The 15,826-nt window shown below is 41.1% G+C and overlaps 2 protein-coding genes across 4 annotated transcripts; both read left to right on the top strand.

Annotated features, from left to right (window-relative positions):
* The first annotated feature begins 342 nt into the window (after positions 1-342).
* Positions 343-8,449, top strand: LOC116180321 (CCAAT/enhancer-binding protein zeta). Of its 2 annotated transcripts, XM_031500249.1 has the most exons (13): positions 346-605; positions 650-758; positions 805-990; positions 1,039-1,322; positions 4,725-5,006; positions 5,057-5,259; positions 5,308-5,455; positions 6,396-6,560; positions 6,609-6,813; positions 6,862-7,102; positions 7,669-7,943; positions 7,990-8,193; positions 8,248-8,449. In XM_031500249.1, exons 1-13 carry the CDS (start codon positions 555-557, stop codon positions 8,406-8,408), a joined length of 2,514 nt encoding a protein of 837 aa, XP_031356109.1. In that variant the 5' UTR covers positions 346-554; the 3' UTR covers positions 8,409-8,449. The 2 variants fall into 2 exon arrangements, with proteins under 2 accessions (XP_031356108.1, XP_031356109.1); XM_031500248.1 differs by having other exon boundaries at positions 343-605; positions 6,396-6,813.
* Positions 8,450-9,213: 764 nt separating this feature from the next.
* Positions 9,214-15,188, top strand: LOC116180322 (IWS1-like protein). 2 transcript variants are annotated; one of them, XM_031500253.1, is made up of 9 exons: positions 9,214-9,375; positions 9,433-10,738; positions 13,381-13,534; positions 13,587-13,799; positions 14,008-14,170; positions 14,217-14,340; positions 14,393-14,504; positions 14,561-14,692; positions 15,105-15,188. In XM_031500253.1, exons 1-8 carry the CDS (start codon positions 9,360-9,362, stop codon positions 14,678-14,680), a joined length of 2,208 nt encoding a protein of 735 aa, XP_031356113.1. In that variant the 5' UTR covers positions 9,214-9,359; the 3' UTR covers positions 14,681-14,692; positions 15,105-15,188. The 2 variants fall into 2 exon arrangements, with proteins under 2 accessions (XP_031356113.1, XP_031356112.1); XM_031500252.1 differs by lacking the exon at positions 15,105-15,188 and having other exon boundaries at positions 14,561-14,899.
* Positions 15,189-15,826: the final 638 nt, after the last annotated feature.

Below are 15,826 nucleotides of genomic sequence, written 5' to 3'. Positions count from 1 at the left end.
TCCGGGCTTTCACAATCATAATAATTACGATTATTATTAAACAAACTTTTCACAATTTCAGTGTTTTATTTAACGTTCCTTCCCTACTGTGCTTCAGGTCAAAGCGTTGTCTACAACTAACGTAAGGGGGCCCTGCCTCAGATGTTGTATCACGTGCCACTTTTCAAATTTAAGCGGGATCTTGTTTAGTTTTGGATGGAATCGGCATTCGGGTGGCCATTTTTAAACGTTGCCGGGTTGACTTTATTTCCGTGTTCTTGTAGTGTGAAGTTAGCGTAGACCCTGGGGGTTAAGTACACTACACATTGCTTGTGGAAATTCTTTTAAATTAAGTAGGGTATTTAGTCTGATCATTCAACTTGTAAATACACAACAGTATAATTATTGTAATAGCATTGTATTATGTATTGTAATAGCTTTGAATAACATTTTTGGAAGCGCTGAATTTGTGCGTGCAGCCCCTCAGGTGAAGGGTCGCCGAAACGCGATGAAAGCAAACATAACCTTAAATTTTGAAACAACTTAACCACATGTAAATTTGTAAATAGGCGACAATGGAGGACCCTGACTCCGAATATGTAAAGCCAAAAATGTGGTACGAAGAGGTAATCGCCCCCTTTTGAAATTTTCAAAGTAACCTCGTAGTCAGATTTCAGATGCCGGACGAACACAAGAAGCACTGACGGACGACTTGGTAATTCAGTTAAAAACCGAAGCGGAAAAGAGTCTCATTGCCGATGCCGCAAATTACAACATTAGTAAGTGACTGTCGCAACGACAATCCATCATTGCGCTCCGTTTCAGAAAATTCCAAAGGAAACTCCAACTTCCAATGGATGAAGACCGTAATGGCGAAGGGTATCACCTCGGACAAAGTCGCCGCATACATCGTCACCATACAATCCAAGCCGCTGTACAATCTCGACGCCCTATCGAATTTGGTGGGAATGGTCAAAGTGGGAAAGAAAAACGAATTCGTCATAATAATCGGTAGCTCCCGCCCGCCCGGCCACCCGCCACTAACCGTTCCCATTTCAGACAGCTTAATCGAGTTGTTCTTGGAAAACCTGCTCATTCCTCATCGTAAATTGCTCTCGTTTCACACGCGCCCGCTGACCAAACTAGACGAGCTCTCGTCCGGAAACGCGGCGACGCGCAAGAAGTATCTCGCGTACTGGATCTTCGAGGACCAACTGAAGCAGATCTACACGACGTTCGTGCTGTCGTTGAACAAGATTTCGCACGACACCGTCGAGAAGAGTAAGGAGAAAGCGATCGGCGCGTTAAAAAAGCTACTGGCCGGTAACCCCGAGCAAGAGCAGGTGAGTGGATAATCCGGTTAGCGGTGCGAGAGGCATGGTTGGTTGTAGAATGAGCGGGGGCGGCTCGTGTAATTTTTAAATTTGAAAAAATGTCTATCCTACATTGGCTTGCTCGTATATTTTGAAGTGCCCTGTATATATTTGTCAAATGACTACAATCTATGGTTTAATACAAAAAAAAAGTTAAAGTTGCATTAAAGGGTTGAATCAGAACGCCGTGCAAAATGTCTATCCTACATTGGCTCGTTCGGATATTTTGAAGTGCCCTGTATATATTTTTCAAATGACTACATTCTATGGTTTGATACAAAAAAAAAGTTAAAGTTGCATTAAAGGGTTGAAACAGAACGCCGTGCAATCTATAGAAGTTCGTAACCTGAGAAGGGCTCCTTCCGCTAAGGTGTAACTTCCACCAATGAATTGCCATTTTCCCAAATCCTAAACTAGAGAGTGTTCCAAATGTCCAAAGTTGAACCGTGTCAAGGGTAGATTTAGACGCCGTATAAATAAGGTAAATTGTACTTTTGTGTTTCAATACGGACTGTGTAACTGTGAAACATTCTTGAAAGACGTTTAAAGGGATTTTTCTATTGTTATTAATATGAACCCGGTTAGAAGAAGGTTTTCCGTTTCAAATCATCAATTATTCTAACTGGGTTAACTATCTACAGGGTGAATTTTTTCATTTCGTCGTTTTCATATCGATTCAAATTTAACACACTTGCGCCGCTACTGTCGGGATGGTGAACCACTAATCCTTGGTCTTGATTTTCATAGGAGTGTAACGTAAATGTAATTACGTCGTTTATTTATTACAGTTAATTAACAACAAATCTTGAAATTGATTAATTTATATATAGAAATATGATTTATCACTGACGAACGCACGATTTATAACAGCGCGAACAATTTATGACTTCAGTGTTGAAACTGGAACGGAACTGAAACGCAATTCGTTTGCTTATATAGCAAACGCGCCTTCTTTCCCGAAAGATCTCGATCGCTTCCGAAGGCATACGATTATTCTAGAACCTTCTCACATCATATTTCTCGGAAAGATTAAGTCACATCCGCCTTCGTTCTTTATCCAAGAACCTCCACATGAGTCCGACATTTTCCTAGCAATCCCGACGCCCCTTGGAGGTCAATGGCGAAGGATTGAGCCTCTCCGTCGCAACGGAACTGGGTCCAGCTGCTCCGGTGGAGCCTTCTCCCTTACCTGACGCGGTCGGACCACTCGCTTTCGTCTCAAAAGTAACTTGCGAGATCCCCGCGTGCGGTTGAAAATTCTGCCATTGGAATTCCCAATAGGATGCCTCATTGGCACCGAGCGAGGGTTGCCCTACCAGGCTCCTCCCTACGGAAGAACGTCGTCCATTCGATCCGACCCCACAAATCGAATAACTTCGTATTTTTAGCGCATTTTGTAAGAATTAAAAACAAGTACAAATTGTGCACAACCCTTGTGCAGGTAAAACGCATTTTTTAAACACCCCTACGAAATTTCTTCCATAAATAAGAAAGTTGGCACTGCACATCCTTACACAAAACCAAATTTGCAAAATGGCGCTACATTTGCTTTTATCCCAAGTGGCTATATATCAAATTTCATTTAAATCCCTCCATAAATAAGAAAGTTGGCACTGCGCATGCGCAAAACGAAATTTTGAAAATGGCGTTAAATTTGGTTTTATTCCACGTGGCTATGTATCAAATTTTATTTAAATGCCCAATGGTTATATTTCTTCCAAACGCCCCAATCGCTTTCCCTTTGTAGGTAGTTTCCTTTGACAATTCACTCTTAAGATATAAGGAATTATAATCGATCACGACAAGGGATGGGGCAGGAAGACTATGGTTAGTATAAATTAATTCCTTTCGTTGAGACCTTTCATTAGAGTACCATGAAGGGTAAAACTAGTTCCACTCCCCCCCCCCCTTCCCCCTCCACCCCGTACTTTGGTAAGAGGACAAAAAGAAGGGCAGTAGTTTGTAGAAAACTGTTCCTTTCGTTGAGACCTTTAATTAGAATACAATGACAGATAAAAGTAATTTTTAACCCCCCCCCCCCCCAACCACCCCTCTGCCCCGTCGCTCCCCATTTCGAAAAAAGTCGCACGGGAAAGTAAAATCTGAAACCAATGGGTTTACTTTCATTAAACTCTCAGTAAAAATAATTCGTGGGGGGGGGGGGGGGCCTTTTAGACAGCGAAATTTGATGGCCGTCCGGCACACCTTCAAGGTATAGGCTACCTACTGCAAAAAATTCTAGGAGTCTAGGACCATTCCCCTAGAAGTAGTTCAAAACGATAGAAGTGGGTCGGAACGGACGGACGGGCAGACCGCAAACAATAGCACATTTTTTTTGTAATTCTTAAAAATGTGCTATTGTTTGCGTTTTGTCCATCCGTCCTTCCGGATCCACTTCTGCCGTTTCGAACTACTTCTAGAGAAATGGTCCTAGAGTCTAAACAGCCCCCCCCCCCCCTTCCGAATTATTTCCCGAAATGCTGTTTTTGAAAGTAAAACGTGGAAAACTTTTACATACGACAACCCATTGCTCTCAGATTTTGCATACGCATGCCTTTAGTGGTGCCAAGTTAAACTTTAGAAAATTGGGTTTGGGAGGGGGGGGGGGGGGGGTAAACACATGTTCTACCCTTCATGGTATTCGAATGAAAGGTCTCATCGAAATCAATTGGTTTGTACAAAGTATATCCCGTGCGACTCTTTTTTGAGATCTTTGAGCGACGGGGCCTGAGGAGGGGGCGTGGGGTAAAAAATTAATTTTATATTTCATTGTATTCTAATTAAAGGTCTCAACGAAAGGAACCGTTTTCTATCAACCACTACCCTTCTTTCTGTTCTCAAATTAAGGGGCGGAGGGGGGGGGCTAGTTTTATCCTTCATGGTACTCTAATGAAAGGTCTCAACGAAAGGAATTATTTTCTACCAAACATAACCCTCCTCCTCGACCTCTTATCGTGATCGGGTATATTCCCTTATACCTCAAGAGCGGATTGTCGGAAGAGGGTACTCACAAAGGACGATTGAGACGTCTGCAACAAATATATCCGTTGGTGATGTCAAAACAAAAGCTATTTCGATTAAAAAATGCGCTTTATTTGCACAAGAGTTGTTCATAGGCTACACCCCTCCCTCCCCCAGGTGATATAATCTTGCCTAATCCATGGCACCGTTCCCGTTTTCGAGTTACGAATTTTTTTAATATATTTATGTAATGATGATTTACTATCGTAAACGACTTGAACACAAACTCCTCACAAAAATGTCGCCTCCCCGCTCGATCTGTGCCCCCTCCCCTCCGCTCGCAAACTTTACGTTTTCCTCTAGGTCTCTCTGTAAAAGGCGTCACAATACAATAATTAAAAAATCTTTTAGAATTTGTTAAAGCATTTGGTAAACAAATTGGGAGATCCCTCGAAGAAGATCGCCTCAAAAGTGATCTACTTGCTGTCATCGCTGCTGAACCAGCACTCTAACATGCAAGGCGTCGTCCTTAACGAAGTGGAAAAAGTGCTGTTTCGCACGAACGTGTCCTCGAGAACGCAGTACTACGCCCTATGTTTCCTCTCCCAGTTCTATCTGAACCACGAGAACAAGGCGATCGCGGAGCACTTGATCGGACTGTACTTTTCGTTTTTTAAAGCCTGCGTGAAGAAGGTAGGTCTCCACAACTTGCACAAGTCCCGCGCATTCACTCTCTGGCTTAGGGCGAAGTGAACAGCAGGATGATGTCCGTATTGCTGATGGGAGTAAATCGGGCCTTTCCATACGCGGAACTGGAGCTTAGCAAGCTCTCCGATCATATCGACACAATGTACAGGATCGTGCACATCGCTAACTTTAACGTTAGCCTGCACGCGCTCCGCCTGCTTCATCAGGTTTCGTGCAAGGAGAATACCGTCAACGATCGGTAAGGCAAACTTGTATTCGGCGGCCAGTTTTTGTACGTGATCCTCAGGTTCCTATCGGCTTTGTATAGGAAACTATCCGATCCGCATATCACCAGTACGTTTCACCAGGCCATTCTACTCAGCCTGGTTTACAAAACATTAACGTACGACAAACAAGTGGACCGAATCAAGGTCATTATTAAGAGATTACTTCAGGTAAGTCAAATGCCGTTTACCTGTTCGGAAAAGGGATTTTTGTGACGTAAGGAGTAACCTTGTTTTATGGTGCAAGGTCGTATCCTTGGATTTCCCCGTCCAATGAATACTGTAGGAGCGTTCTTCAGTTACCAACACGATTACACACTTCAAAAGTAGTCACAGTAGTTCGATCAATACAATTTGTTTAACGGTATAAAATGACAAATTATGCATTGAAAATTTATAAAGAAGAAAACGCAAAGCGTTCAACCAAAACAAGAAAGCCCAAACGACATCCCGCTCACGAGGGTGTACTTCTTGCCCCTCATCGGGCCTGAGATCCACGGTGGCGATGTCCATTTTCGGTGGGGAGGATTGGAGACAAACACGTGCGTTAATAAAATTTCGTCCGATAAGACTCTCTTGGGCCAGATGTCTCTACATTTTAACACTCAATTACGCGTTTTATTATTAAATACACAAATCTAAATATACCATTTACAAAAGCGATAAAATTTAACCAAGAATTACGCAATTACAAACAATTCTAAAATAAAAAATATACACTTGATAACATAAAGTTTAGGTTGGTGCTGCTTTACCTCAAACCCCCAGACCACGAACTTGCACCGCAAAACGAGGTCGCTCCCTAGCGTAACCGGGAAATGCTCCTCGCAAAGGACGTCTTTGTGATTTAAAAGTGGTGGGGATTGTGTTTGTCATTCATAATTGCAATAAATTTAAGGTAGGTAACGGTGTGGTGATTTGTTTTCTTGTTAAGATCGGCAAACAATAAAAGATCACGGACATTTTACCTTTTACTTGCGCTATTTAGAAAACGCAACGCGTTAGGTAACAGATCATGATCATTTCACTTGTTCGTTTTGTGGGTGTGCGCACCAAACGTGCAACTTTACCTTGCCGCGTGATTATTTTTAATTGAAGTTGGTTACTTTAGATCGCAATTTATGCACAACCCTCAATGGCTTGCGGTGTACTATACGTCGTGTCCCAAGTTATACGACGAAACCATGCCCTGTCGGCGTTAATATTGCCAATCACTCCAGACGAAGATGACGATGATGAAGACGAGAAATACTCCGACGTAAAAGAGGAACCCGAAGTAAGCGAATTAAAAAAAAAATTGTTTTATTGCGACTTTAACTTGAAGGAGGAAACGAATAACGAATCCGAAGCCAAGCCGTGCTTCAGCTGGATACATAAAAAGAACTCGAATAAACGCCGCGTCGGCTACAACGGCCTGCACCGGAATCCGTTACACGCCGGCGGAGAATACTGCTGCTATACAGAGTTGAATTTTTTGAAAAGTCACTTCCATCCAACCGTCGCTCTGTTCGCGGAGAATCTGTTAAATGGTACTATTGCGACAGTTTGCGTTGTGTAACTGCCCTTTGCCCTTACAGAAAAAACGATCAACTACACGGGAGATCCCTTGAAGGATTTTAGTTTGATACGATTCTTAGATCGGTTCGTCTTTAAGAATCCGAAACGCGCGCAGGACTTCCCGAAGGAGGGCCTTCAGTCTGTTCTTCGAGCGCGTCAGAATTATCGTCCGAAAGGCATACGAGCGGTACCCGTACAGTCAACTACTTATGTAAATAACGACGAGGAGAATATTCCAATTGAAGAGCGGTTTCTATATATGTAAGCTTCTTGGTGTGTCCTTGGTATGGAATTGTCCCTCAACAATTATTGAGGCTAGAGTTAAAAACAGCCTGGTTAACTTTCCCCAAGATGTAATTCTTCTAGGTTTTTCAGTTTTTTGGGATCCTTCCCATTTTAGATTTTTCAAATCTTCACGTTCTTCAAATTATTGTGATTTTTGAAATTCTTAAATATATGCACGAGACTCATGTCTGTTGGAATTCTTCAATTTTTCAAAAGATTTTTCCAATTCTTTAGATCAATCAGTGTTTTTTGGTTCTTCGGGTTCTTCTGTTTTTTAAGTTTTTTTAGATATCTCAAGTTTTTATCTTCAAATTTTAGAATCATCGGGTTCTTCAGATCCACCAAATCCAAAAATTTGTCAGATTGAGATTTTATTCTTCTGATTCTTCAAAGTTCCTCATATTCTTCAAAAATCTCTCGGTTTTTTTATGATTCCTCGAATTCTTTTGCGTTTTTGTCTTTAGCTTTTCGAACATTTCTTGAGTTTTCTCTTTCCATACCAAGGACAAATCATCACGGCCAAATTACCTGTGTCTTTCAAGGTACCTACAAAAGCGAAATAAGGGCGCACCCGCAAAGGACGACGACGATGACAGCGATTTGGATTCGGTGGCAAGCGAGGAGTTTGAAGAAATGTTGGATAAAATGATTAAAATCAAAGACGTCGGCGAGGATTTGGATTACATGGAGAGTATCGAGGAAGGTTTTAAGTCGAAAAAGAAACGCGGAAAAGAAGAGAGCGAAGAGGACGTAAAGGAGGAAGAGGACGAGATCGATTTGGACGAGGATCCTTTTGAGCCCGACGAAGGAGACGAAGGTAATTTCCAATTTGAAATGTTTTAGGTAATCGGTTACCGTTACAGAAGTATTTAACGAAGACGATGACGACAGCGAAATATTATTCGATTCCGAAGAGGAGGAGAGCGAATCGAAACATAAGAAAGCGAAAAAGGAGACGTCGTCCTTGTTCGCGTCGGCGGAAGAGTTCGCATCCATGCTGGAAGAGGAAGGTGCCGCTAAAACGGCCCCGGGAAGCTCCAACGCTTGGTCTACCAAGGATAACGCCCGTATGCTTCAACGTGGAAAGTTGGCGCCATGTTACATTTGTGTTTTTTTTTTAGATTTGCGCCAGATTGCCTGGGAAGAGAAACGAAACCAGTGGCTGAAGGGTTACAACAAAACAATGGGAAAGGGCGAGCGATCCGGTTTCAAGAGTAAAAGGAAGCAAAAAGGGAAACAGAACGGCCATAATTTTCAAAATAAGAAGAAAAAGAAAGCCTAGGATTAGTGTTCTGTTCTGTGTTAATATAAATTTTTATCGAATGCGTTTTTTATTATATCGCCAAACAACTGAAAAAAAATTACTCATTTTAAAAAATCTGTACTGAAAGTCAAGGTAGAGTTCAGAATTTTTAATTATTATTTCTATAATTAGTTTATCATGCTTTAATAATTTCAGGAATCTAAAATTGCCATTACTCGTAGACACTGAAGAATCTTAAAATTTTGCAGAATCCAGCGGACCTAAATTAGCGAAAGATATCGGAAGATCATTAAGAATTTGAGGAATGGGAAAAAATAAAGGAATTGAAACTGTAGAATGGGAAGATTTCTCAAAAATCAGGTGAGGGAAGTACTTCAAATTTCAGGTCAGCAGCAGCGCCCGTTCGAGAGATATGGCTTTTTAAATTTTGCTTTGCGATTTCCTTCTCACACATTCATGGAATTTGAATTTAGATTTTGAACTGTAGAATCATTTAATGCAATGAATGTGACAAGTGCAACATATTTTCTCTCCCATTATAGGATAGATTACAGAAAACAAAAGTCGCTGATCGAGTAGACCCCAGAAATATTATTTTAATTTGTCTAACATGCTTAAATAAAAATACTCTCGGTTTTTTGCCCATTGAACATGTCATTTAAAATGTGGGCGAGGAATTCGGCGTGCCCTCTATCGTACGAGTAAGAATACCAAATGTTTGGTGTTTCAATTTCTATGTCACTCGGTATATGTTAGGATACGTGTAAAATTTTGATGAATGTAAACCGACCTTTAGGGAGGTATGCATACCCAACATATGTCGGTAAATTAGACACCGCCTTTAGCATTTTACGTTTATGGTATTTCGTGTTTGTATATTTTATAAGATTTTAAATAAATATGAATATGTGTAGTGATAATTAGGGCATTTATTGAACAATTTCAAGCAATTGCCGAAAATCCTTTAATATGGAAGTTGACGCAGGTGAATAATATCAATCGGATAATTACCATAACCTTAAATTGTCTATTTTGTTTTTAGATGCTGCGTCGGAAGCGCTGAAAGATTCGGCACCAAGATCTCCGTCTGTTCACTCGAACAGCTCGGAAAAGTCCCATAATGAAAGTGCAGAACTGGAGACGCCGATGTCTCCAGAAGTGAACGGTACCTCTGTCAGATCACGTTCTAGATCGGTCGGGTCAAACGCAAGCAATGGATCGGCGGTGAAAAGTGTACGTTCTCGTTCCAATTCAAATTCCTCGTATGAAGCACGGAAAAGTCGATCTAAATCGCCATCACAAGATTCGGGCCATCGGTCAAGATCTGGATCGGCTCGTTCCCGCTCGAGGTCACCTAAGAAATGTGCTTCGCCTGCTAAATCAAAATCACCGGGATCGCGCCGAAGTTCACGCTCACGTTCCGCGTCAGTCTACTCTAGAACTTTTCACTCGCCATCTCGATCGAGATCGAATTCGAAAGCATCGAATCGGTCCGGCTCCAAGGCTTCCAATCGATCTCGATCCGGGTCCAAAGCTTCTAATCGGTCGCGGTCCGACTCACAAAAGTCGAATCGGTCACGATCCGGCTCGCAAAAGTCGAATCGTTCTCGATCCGGGTCAAATGCCTCAAGAGTGTCTAACCGTTCCGGCTCCAGAACTTCGCGTAGATCACGTTTGGGTTCAAACCGATCAAGATCGGGTTCCAGGGGATCTAAACGGTCGGGATCACATCGCTCGAGAGCATCGAGTCGGTCGAGGTCGGGCTCGCGTGCATCACATCGGTCCAGATCCAGATCGCGTTCGGGTTCGAGGGTCTCCCAACGATCTAGGTCGGGTTCTAGAGGTTCCAATCGATCGAAGTCAAGATCACGTTCTGGCTCTCGCAAATCAAAGTCAAGATCCCGTTCGAGATCCGGTTCTCCCAGATCCAGATCCGGCTCTCGCCGATCTAGATCCGGGTCGGCCAAATCGGGAAGAAGTTCGCGTTCGGGCTCGAGAAAGTCCCGTTCCGTGTCACGGTCAAGATCTAGGTCGGGCTCGGCACGATCAAGATCCGGTTCGCGATCGAAGTCAAGGTCGAGATCTCGTAGCGGGAGTCGCGCACGGTCCCGCTCTCGCGGCAGTTCCCGTTCGCGGTCGGGATCTCCGGGGCCGGCCGAAAAGAGAAGGAAAATTTTGTCGGACTCCGAAAATGAGGATGGGGCGGCTGGTGCGTCTAAGCGAATAGTGAGTGACGACGAGGGTGACGGTACTAACGTGGAGAGCACGCCAACTGAGAACGTCGAGCCGCGGGAAATTGTGCCGGAGGTCTCGGATGATTCGGATGACGGAATTGATCCCCAGCGAGGGTATGTTGATTGTATATGGCCGATTAACTTGTGTACAGGGTGGCCAACTAAGAATGCGAGGTACTGTATCTGAAAGAAAAATTTATTACTAAAACAGCCATGAGCAAAACCTGGAAATTATTTTTAAGTTTCTGAAATGCCCGCTAGGGGGCGTAACTGCAATGGGGAATGTAGGAAAGTGATGTTTCTGTGAATTCCGCTATATTAACCCGAGTATTAACCTAACAAAAAAATGTCCTGTCTTTGAAGTTGACGATAATCTGAACCTTTTTTGTTTGACTTTTTTTCCTGTATCTCTAAAAATGAAGTGGGGGGGGGGGGGATTCAAAGGTTTCCGAAAAGAACACCCTGTATCTTCGAAACGGCTGCGCCGATTTAAACAAACTCGCGTTAATTGAAAAGAGTTATTCTTCGGCTACAAATATTATAATATTTGAAGTTATACACTGCCTTTTTTTGAGGCCAGGAAAAAAAATTCTCTCAGATCGATCCAGAAAAAAAATTTTCTTATAGGATGTGGCCTGTAGAATCCATAATTTCAAACAGTTCCAAGATTGGGCTACTAGTTCAAAAGTTACAGCCCTTTGAATGTTTTTATTGGTTTCTAGTCTATAACTTTGGATTGAGAAGTCTGATCGAAAAAGTACGAATTGTTTTGGATTCTACGCACCAAAATTACTAAGAAAAAGTGTTTTCCCGAGAAATTTTGGTGCAGTCGATTTTTGGTAAAAAAGGAAGGTTATACACTGCCTTTTTTTGAGCCCCGAAAAAAATTGTCTCAGATCGACCCGGAAAAAAATTTTCTTATAGAATGTGGCCTGTAGAATCCATAATTTCAAACAGTTCTAAGATTGGGCTACTAGTTCAAAAGTTACAGCCCTTTGAATTTTCTTTCGAAATTGGTTTCTAGTCTATAACTTCTGATTGAGAAATCTGATCGAAAAAGTACGAATTGTTTTGGATTCTACGCACCAAAATTAATAAGAAAAAGTGTTTTCCCGAGAAATTTTGGTGCAATCGATTTTTGGTAAAAAAGGAGGGTTATACACTGCCTTTTTTTGAGGCCCGAAAAAAAAATTCTCTCAGATCGATCCGGAAAAAAATTTTTCTTATAGAATGTGGCCTGTAGAATCCATAATTTCAAACAGTTCCAAGATTGGGCTACTAGTTCAAAAGTTACAGCCCTTTGAATTTTTTTTCGAATTTGGTTTCTAGTCTATAACTTTGGATTGAGAAGTCTGATCGAAAAAGTACGAATTGTTTTGGATTCTACGCACCAAAATTAATAAGAAAAAGTGTTTTCCCGTGAAATTTTGGTGCAGATGCGGTTTTCGCGAGCTTGTTTAGGCATCATTTAGCTACTTTTTCATGAAAAAAAAATCGAACCAGTGCATTTAATTTTTTTGAGAAAATTAACCATTTCTGTCGGAATGTCGAAAAAAGCCCCCAAGTGGCGATATCTGAAACTAACAAAACTTCAAATATTATAATTATTCCTGGCCGAAGAATAACTCTTTTCAATTAACCCGAGTTTGTTAAAATCGGCTCAGTCGTTTCGAAGATACAGGGTGTTCTTTACGGAAACCATTGAATACCCCCCACCACTTCATTTTTAGAGATACAGGAAAAATTGTCAAACAAAAAAGCTTCAGATTATCGTCGTCTTCAACGACCCGGTATTTTTTTGTTAGATTAATGTAGCGGAATTCACAGAAAGATCACTTTTTTAGATTCCAGATAGCAGTTACGCCCCCTAGCGGCCATTTCAGAAGCTTAAAAATATTTTCCAGGTTTTTCTCGTGGCCGTTTTAGTAATAAATTTTTTTATCGCAAGCCTCTACGTTGGACAGGTTCCCAGATACCTCGCATTCTTATTTGGCCACCCTGTACATTTAGACCCATTTCCAAAATGTTTCCTAAACAGTTTTCTGAAACGTTTCAAAAACGATTTTTTGAAAGAATCAAATTTGTTTTTAACAATACGATAAGCAAAATCCACATCTTCGTAAAAGTTTTGATTAAGGTTTTCAAAGTTGACCCCTACTTGGGGAGAAAGATCTTTCGTTGAAAATATGTCTACCACTTTTGTTCTGTAAAGTTTTTCTGAATCTTCATATTTTGCAACCTATTCGCGAGTGAAGGTGTCAATTTTTTTAACAAAAAAACCACGTTTCATACACTTGTGAATAACTCAAAAGGTAAGTACTTTATCAAACTCAATAAAAATCGAGTTTCCAAAAAAAGTAAAGCAATGGTGGGTTTATGGGTTATGTTTTTCTTTACCAGAAGCATCTATGGTTAAAATTTAAGGGAAATGTTTACAATATGCGATATGTTTGTCTTTACTAGGAGAATCATATTCTTTAGGAACTTCTTTCTCGAAATATTCGCGCTTGATTTATGCAAAAGTGCATTAAATATTTTGTTTTGTTCAAAACATCATTAAGGAAACACGAGTACAACCAACCGCTATTTCCTTATTTGTATTTATTTATTTATTTCCAACATTTGTAACTAGAATATTTTCAGCAGAATCGGAATTTTTGGAACATTTTGAAAACATTTCCAGCTCCTTTCCAAAACGTTGAATCATTCCAAAAATGTCCCGCTATTTGTGATAATTGTCTATTATGTTTTGACAGCGGCAATAGCGAGGGCGTTTCCGATTTTGAGGCGATGCTCCAGCGGAAGCGCGACGAGCAGTCGCGAAAACGGAAACGCAAGGACATCGACATCATTAACGATAACGACGACATTATCGCGCAACTTCTGATGGACATGAGAAACGCGGCCGAGGTAACAGCGACGCCGCGCCGCCCAGTATTAAAACGTCATTTACGTGTTTTAGGACGACCGAAGACTGAATCAAGCCATGAAGCCGGCCACGAAGAAAATCGCAATGCTCGGTAAGGTTATGTCCCAGTTGAAAAAGCACGACTTGCAGCTGGCCTTTATCGAGCACAACGTCCTTAACGTACTCACTGATTGGTTGGCGCCTATGCCCGATAGGTCTATGCCGTCTTTACAAGTTCGGGACGCTATCCTAAAACTTTTGACTGAGGTTTGTAAGAAAGAGCACCTGCAAATTTTATACAATTTAAACCAAATCAATTTTGTCTACGGTATTTTAATCAATGACGAAATCATATGCGGCGTGACCCGTGTTTCTAAAAAAAAACTTACTAAACTTACTAAAAAGTGCGTGCTATCACAGCAATCAATTTGACATATACAAAACAAAAAAAATTGTAAAATGCATTCCATTACAGTTCCCGCCAATAGACCAATCAACGTTGAAACATTCGGGTATAGGTAAGGCTGTGATGTATTTGTATAAGCATCCGAAGGAGACAAAGGAAAATAAGGAACGCGCCGGGAAGTTAATCAGCGAATGGGCGAGACCGATTTTTAATTTGTCCGCGGATTTCAAAGGTAAGAGGTGAAGCGCAGGCGAGATCTTGATCACGTTATTGCTTAGCGATGTCGAGGGAGGAGAGGCTACAGCGCGATATGGAACAGATGCCCAAGAAACGCAAGAGCGAAGATCAGGTCTCGCAACGTAGAAAGGATATCAACAAGGCGATGACGTCGTCCGAGGGAAAGTACGAAAATCACGATCGCGGTCATTCATTATATGCAATGGTCTCTTTGCAGAGCACTACGGCCCGGTGATAAAGGTTGGATAGGTCGCGCGCGCGTTCCCGTACCTTCGAGTAAGGATTACGTAGTGCGGCCGAAGTGGCACACGGATGTCGATATTAGTAGAGTGAGTAGCAACCGTTCCATCGACCGCCTTCGATTAATCCCCGCAACTTTTCTCAGTCGACGAAGAAGCAAATGAATCGATTCGAAAGGCACTATAAGAGTTTCGTCGAGGGACGACGGCAGAAGAAACAGCGCGCTGTTGAAATTTCGATTGAAGGACGAAATATGGCCTTGTAAATTTATGAGTATGTGAGTTCGTTTCCCATTCGTTTTCCCGTGTTCCCGGGATGCAATCTTCCTAATTTTGTTCGTGTATTGAAACAGTTTCAGCTATGTAGGTAGTATATAAATTATTTTTTAGGAAATATTTCATGTACAATATTTTTATTTGTATTTTAATTAAAGTTGCGTTTTCAAACTATTTTATTATGACTGAATAAATTTGTCTTTGTTGTCTTTGTAATGTTGCTCAAAGATCCCTTTACAGTGCCCCCTTCTTGTTTTCGAACATAGCTGCCGTGTAAAGGCAACGTTAGGGCTGGTAACAAAAAAGTAAATGATGCACCCATATTCCGTTGTTCCTAACTTCCAATTTGAATATATTTTTTTACTTTTGTTCTTTATCATGTTTGAAAATAAACATTCTTATTATTTTTTTTAGATTGGGTAAGACGTCGACATCTTGGACCTTTTTTACTTCTAGCCTCGTCGCCAATCATCACTCCTGCTTAAACTTTGTCAAATAAATCACTTTCTTTCATAAAATTTGTATTATTATTATCATTATTGTTAATTTTCTCCCTGTTCGGGAAGGTTGTGCAACGGACTAAGCGTCAAGTGTTAGGGCCACATGGATTGGTTTCTAGTCTATAACTTTGGATTGAGAAGTCTGATTGAAAAAGTACGAATTGTTTTGGATTCTACGCACCAAATTTAATAAGAAGTTTTTTCCCGAGAAATTCTGGTGCAGTCGATTTTTGGTAAAAAAAGGAAGGTAATAACTGCCTTTTTTTGAGGCCCGAAAAAAAATTTGTCTCAGATCGATCCGGAAAAAAAATTTCCTTAGAATGTGGCCTGTAGAATCCATAATTTTAAACAGTTCCAAGATTGGGCTACTAGTTCAAAAGTTACAGCCCTTTGAATTTTTTTTCAAAAGTGGTTTCTAGTCTATAACTTTTGATCAAGAAGTCTAATCGAAAAAGTACGAATTGTTTTGGATTCTACGCTCCAAAATTAATAAGAAAAAGTGTTTTCCCGAGAAATTTTGGTGCAGTCGATTTTTGGTAAAAAAGGAAGGTTATACACTGCCTTTTTTTGAGCCCGAAAAAAAAATTGTCTCAGATCGACCCGGAAAAAAATTTTTCTTATAGAATGTGGCCTGTA

This window comes from Photinus pyralis, unplaced genomic scaffold (genome assembly GCF_008802855.1).
Source record: "Photinus pyralis isolate 1611_PpyrPB1 unplaced genomic scaffold, Ppyr1.3 Ppyr1.4_LG9, whole genome shotgun sequence".
NCBI lineage: Eukaryota > Metazoa > Arthropoda > Insecta > Coleoptera > Lampyridae > Photinus > Photinus pyralis.
This window is presented reverse-complemented; position numbering and strand designations above follow the sequence as displayed.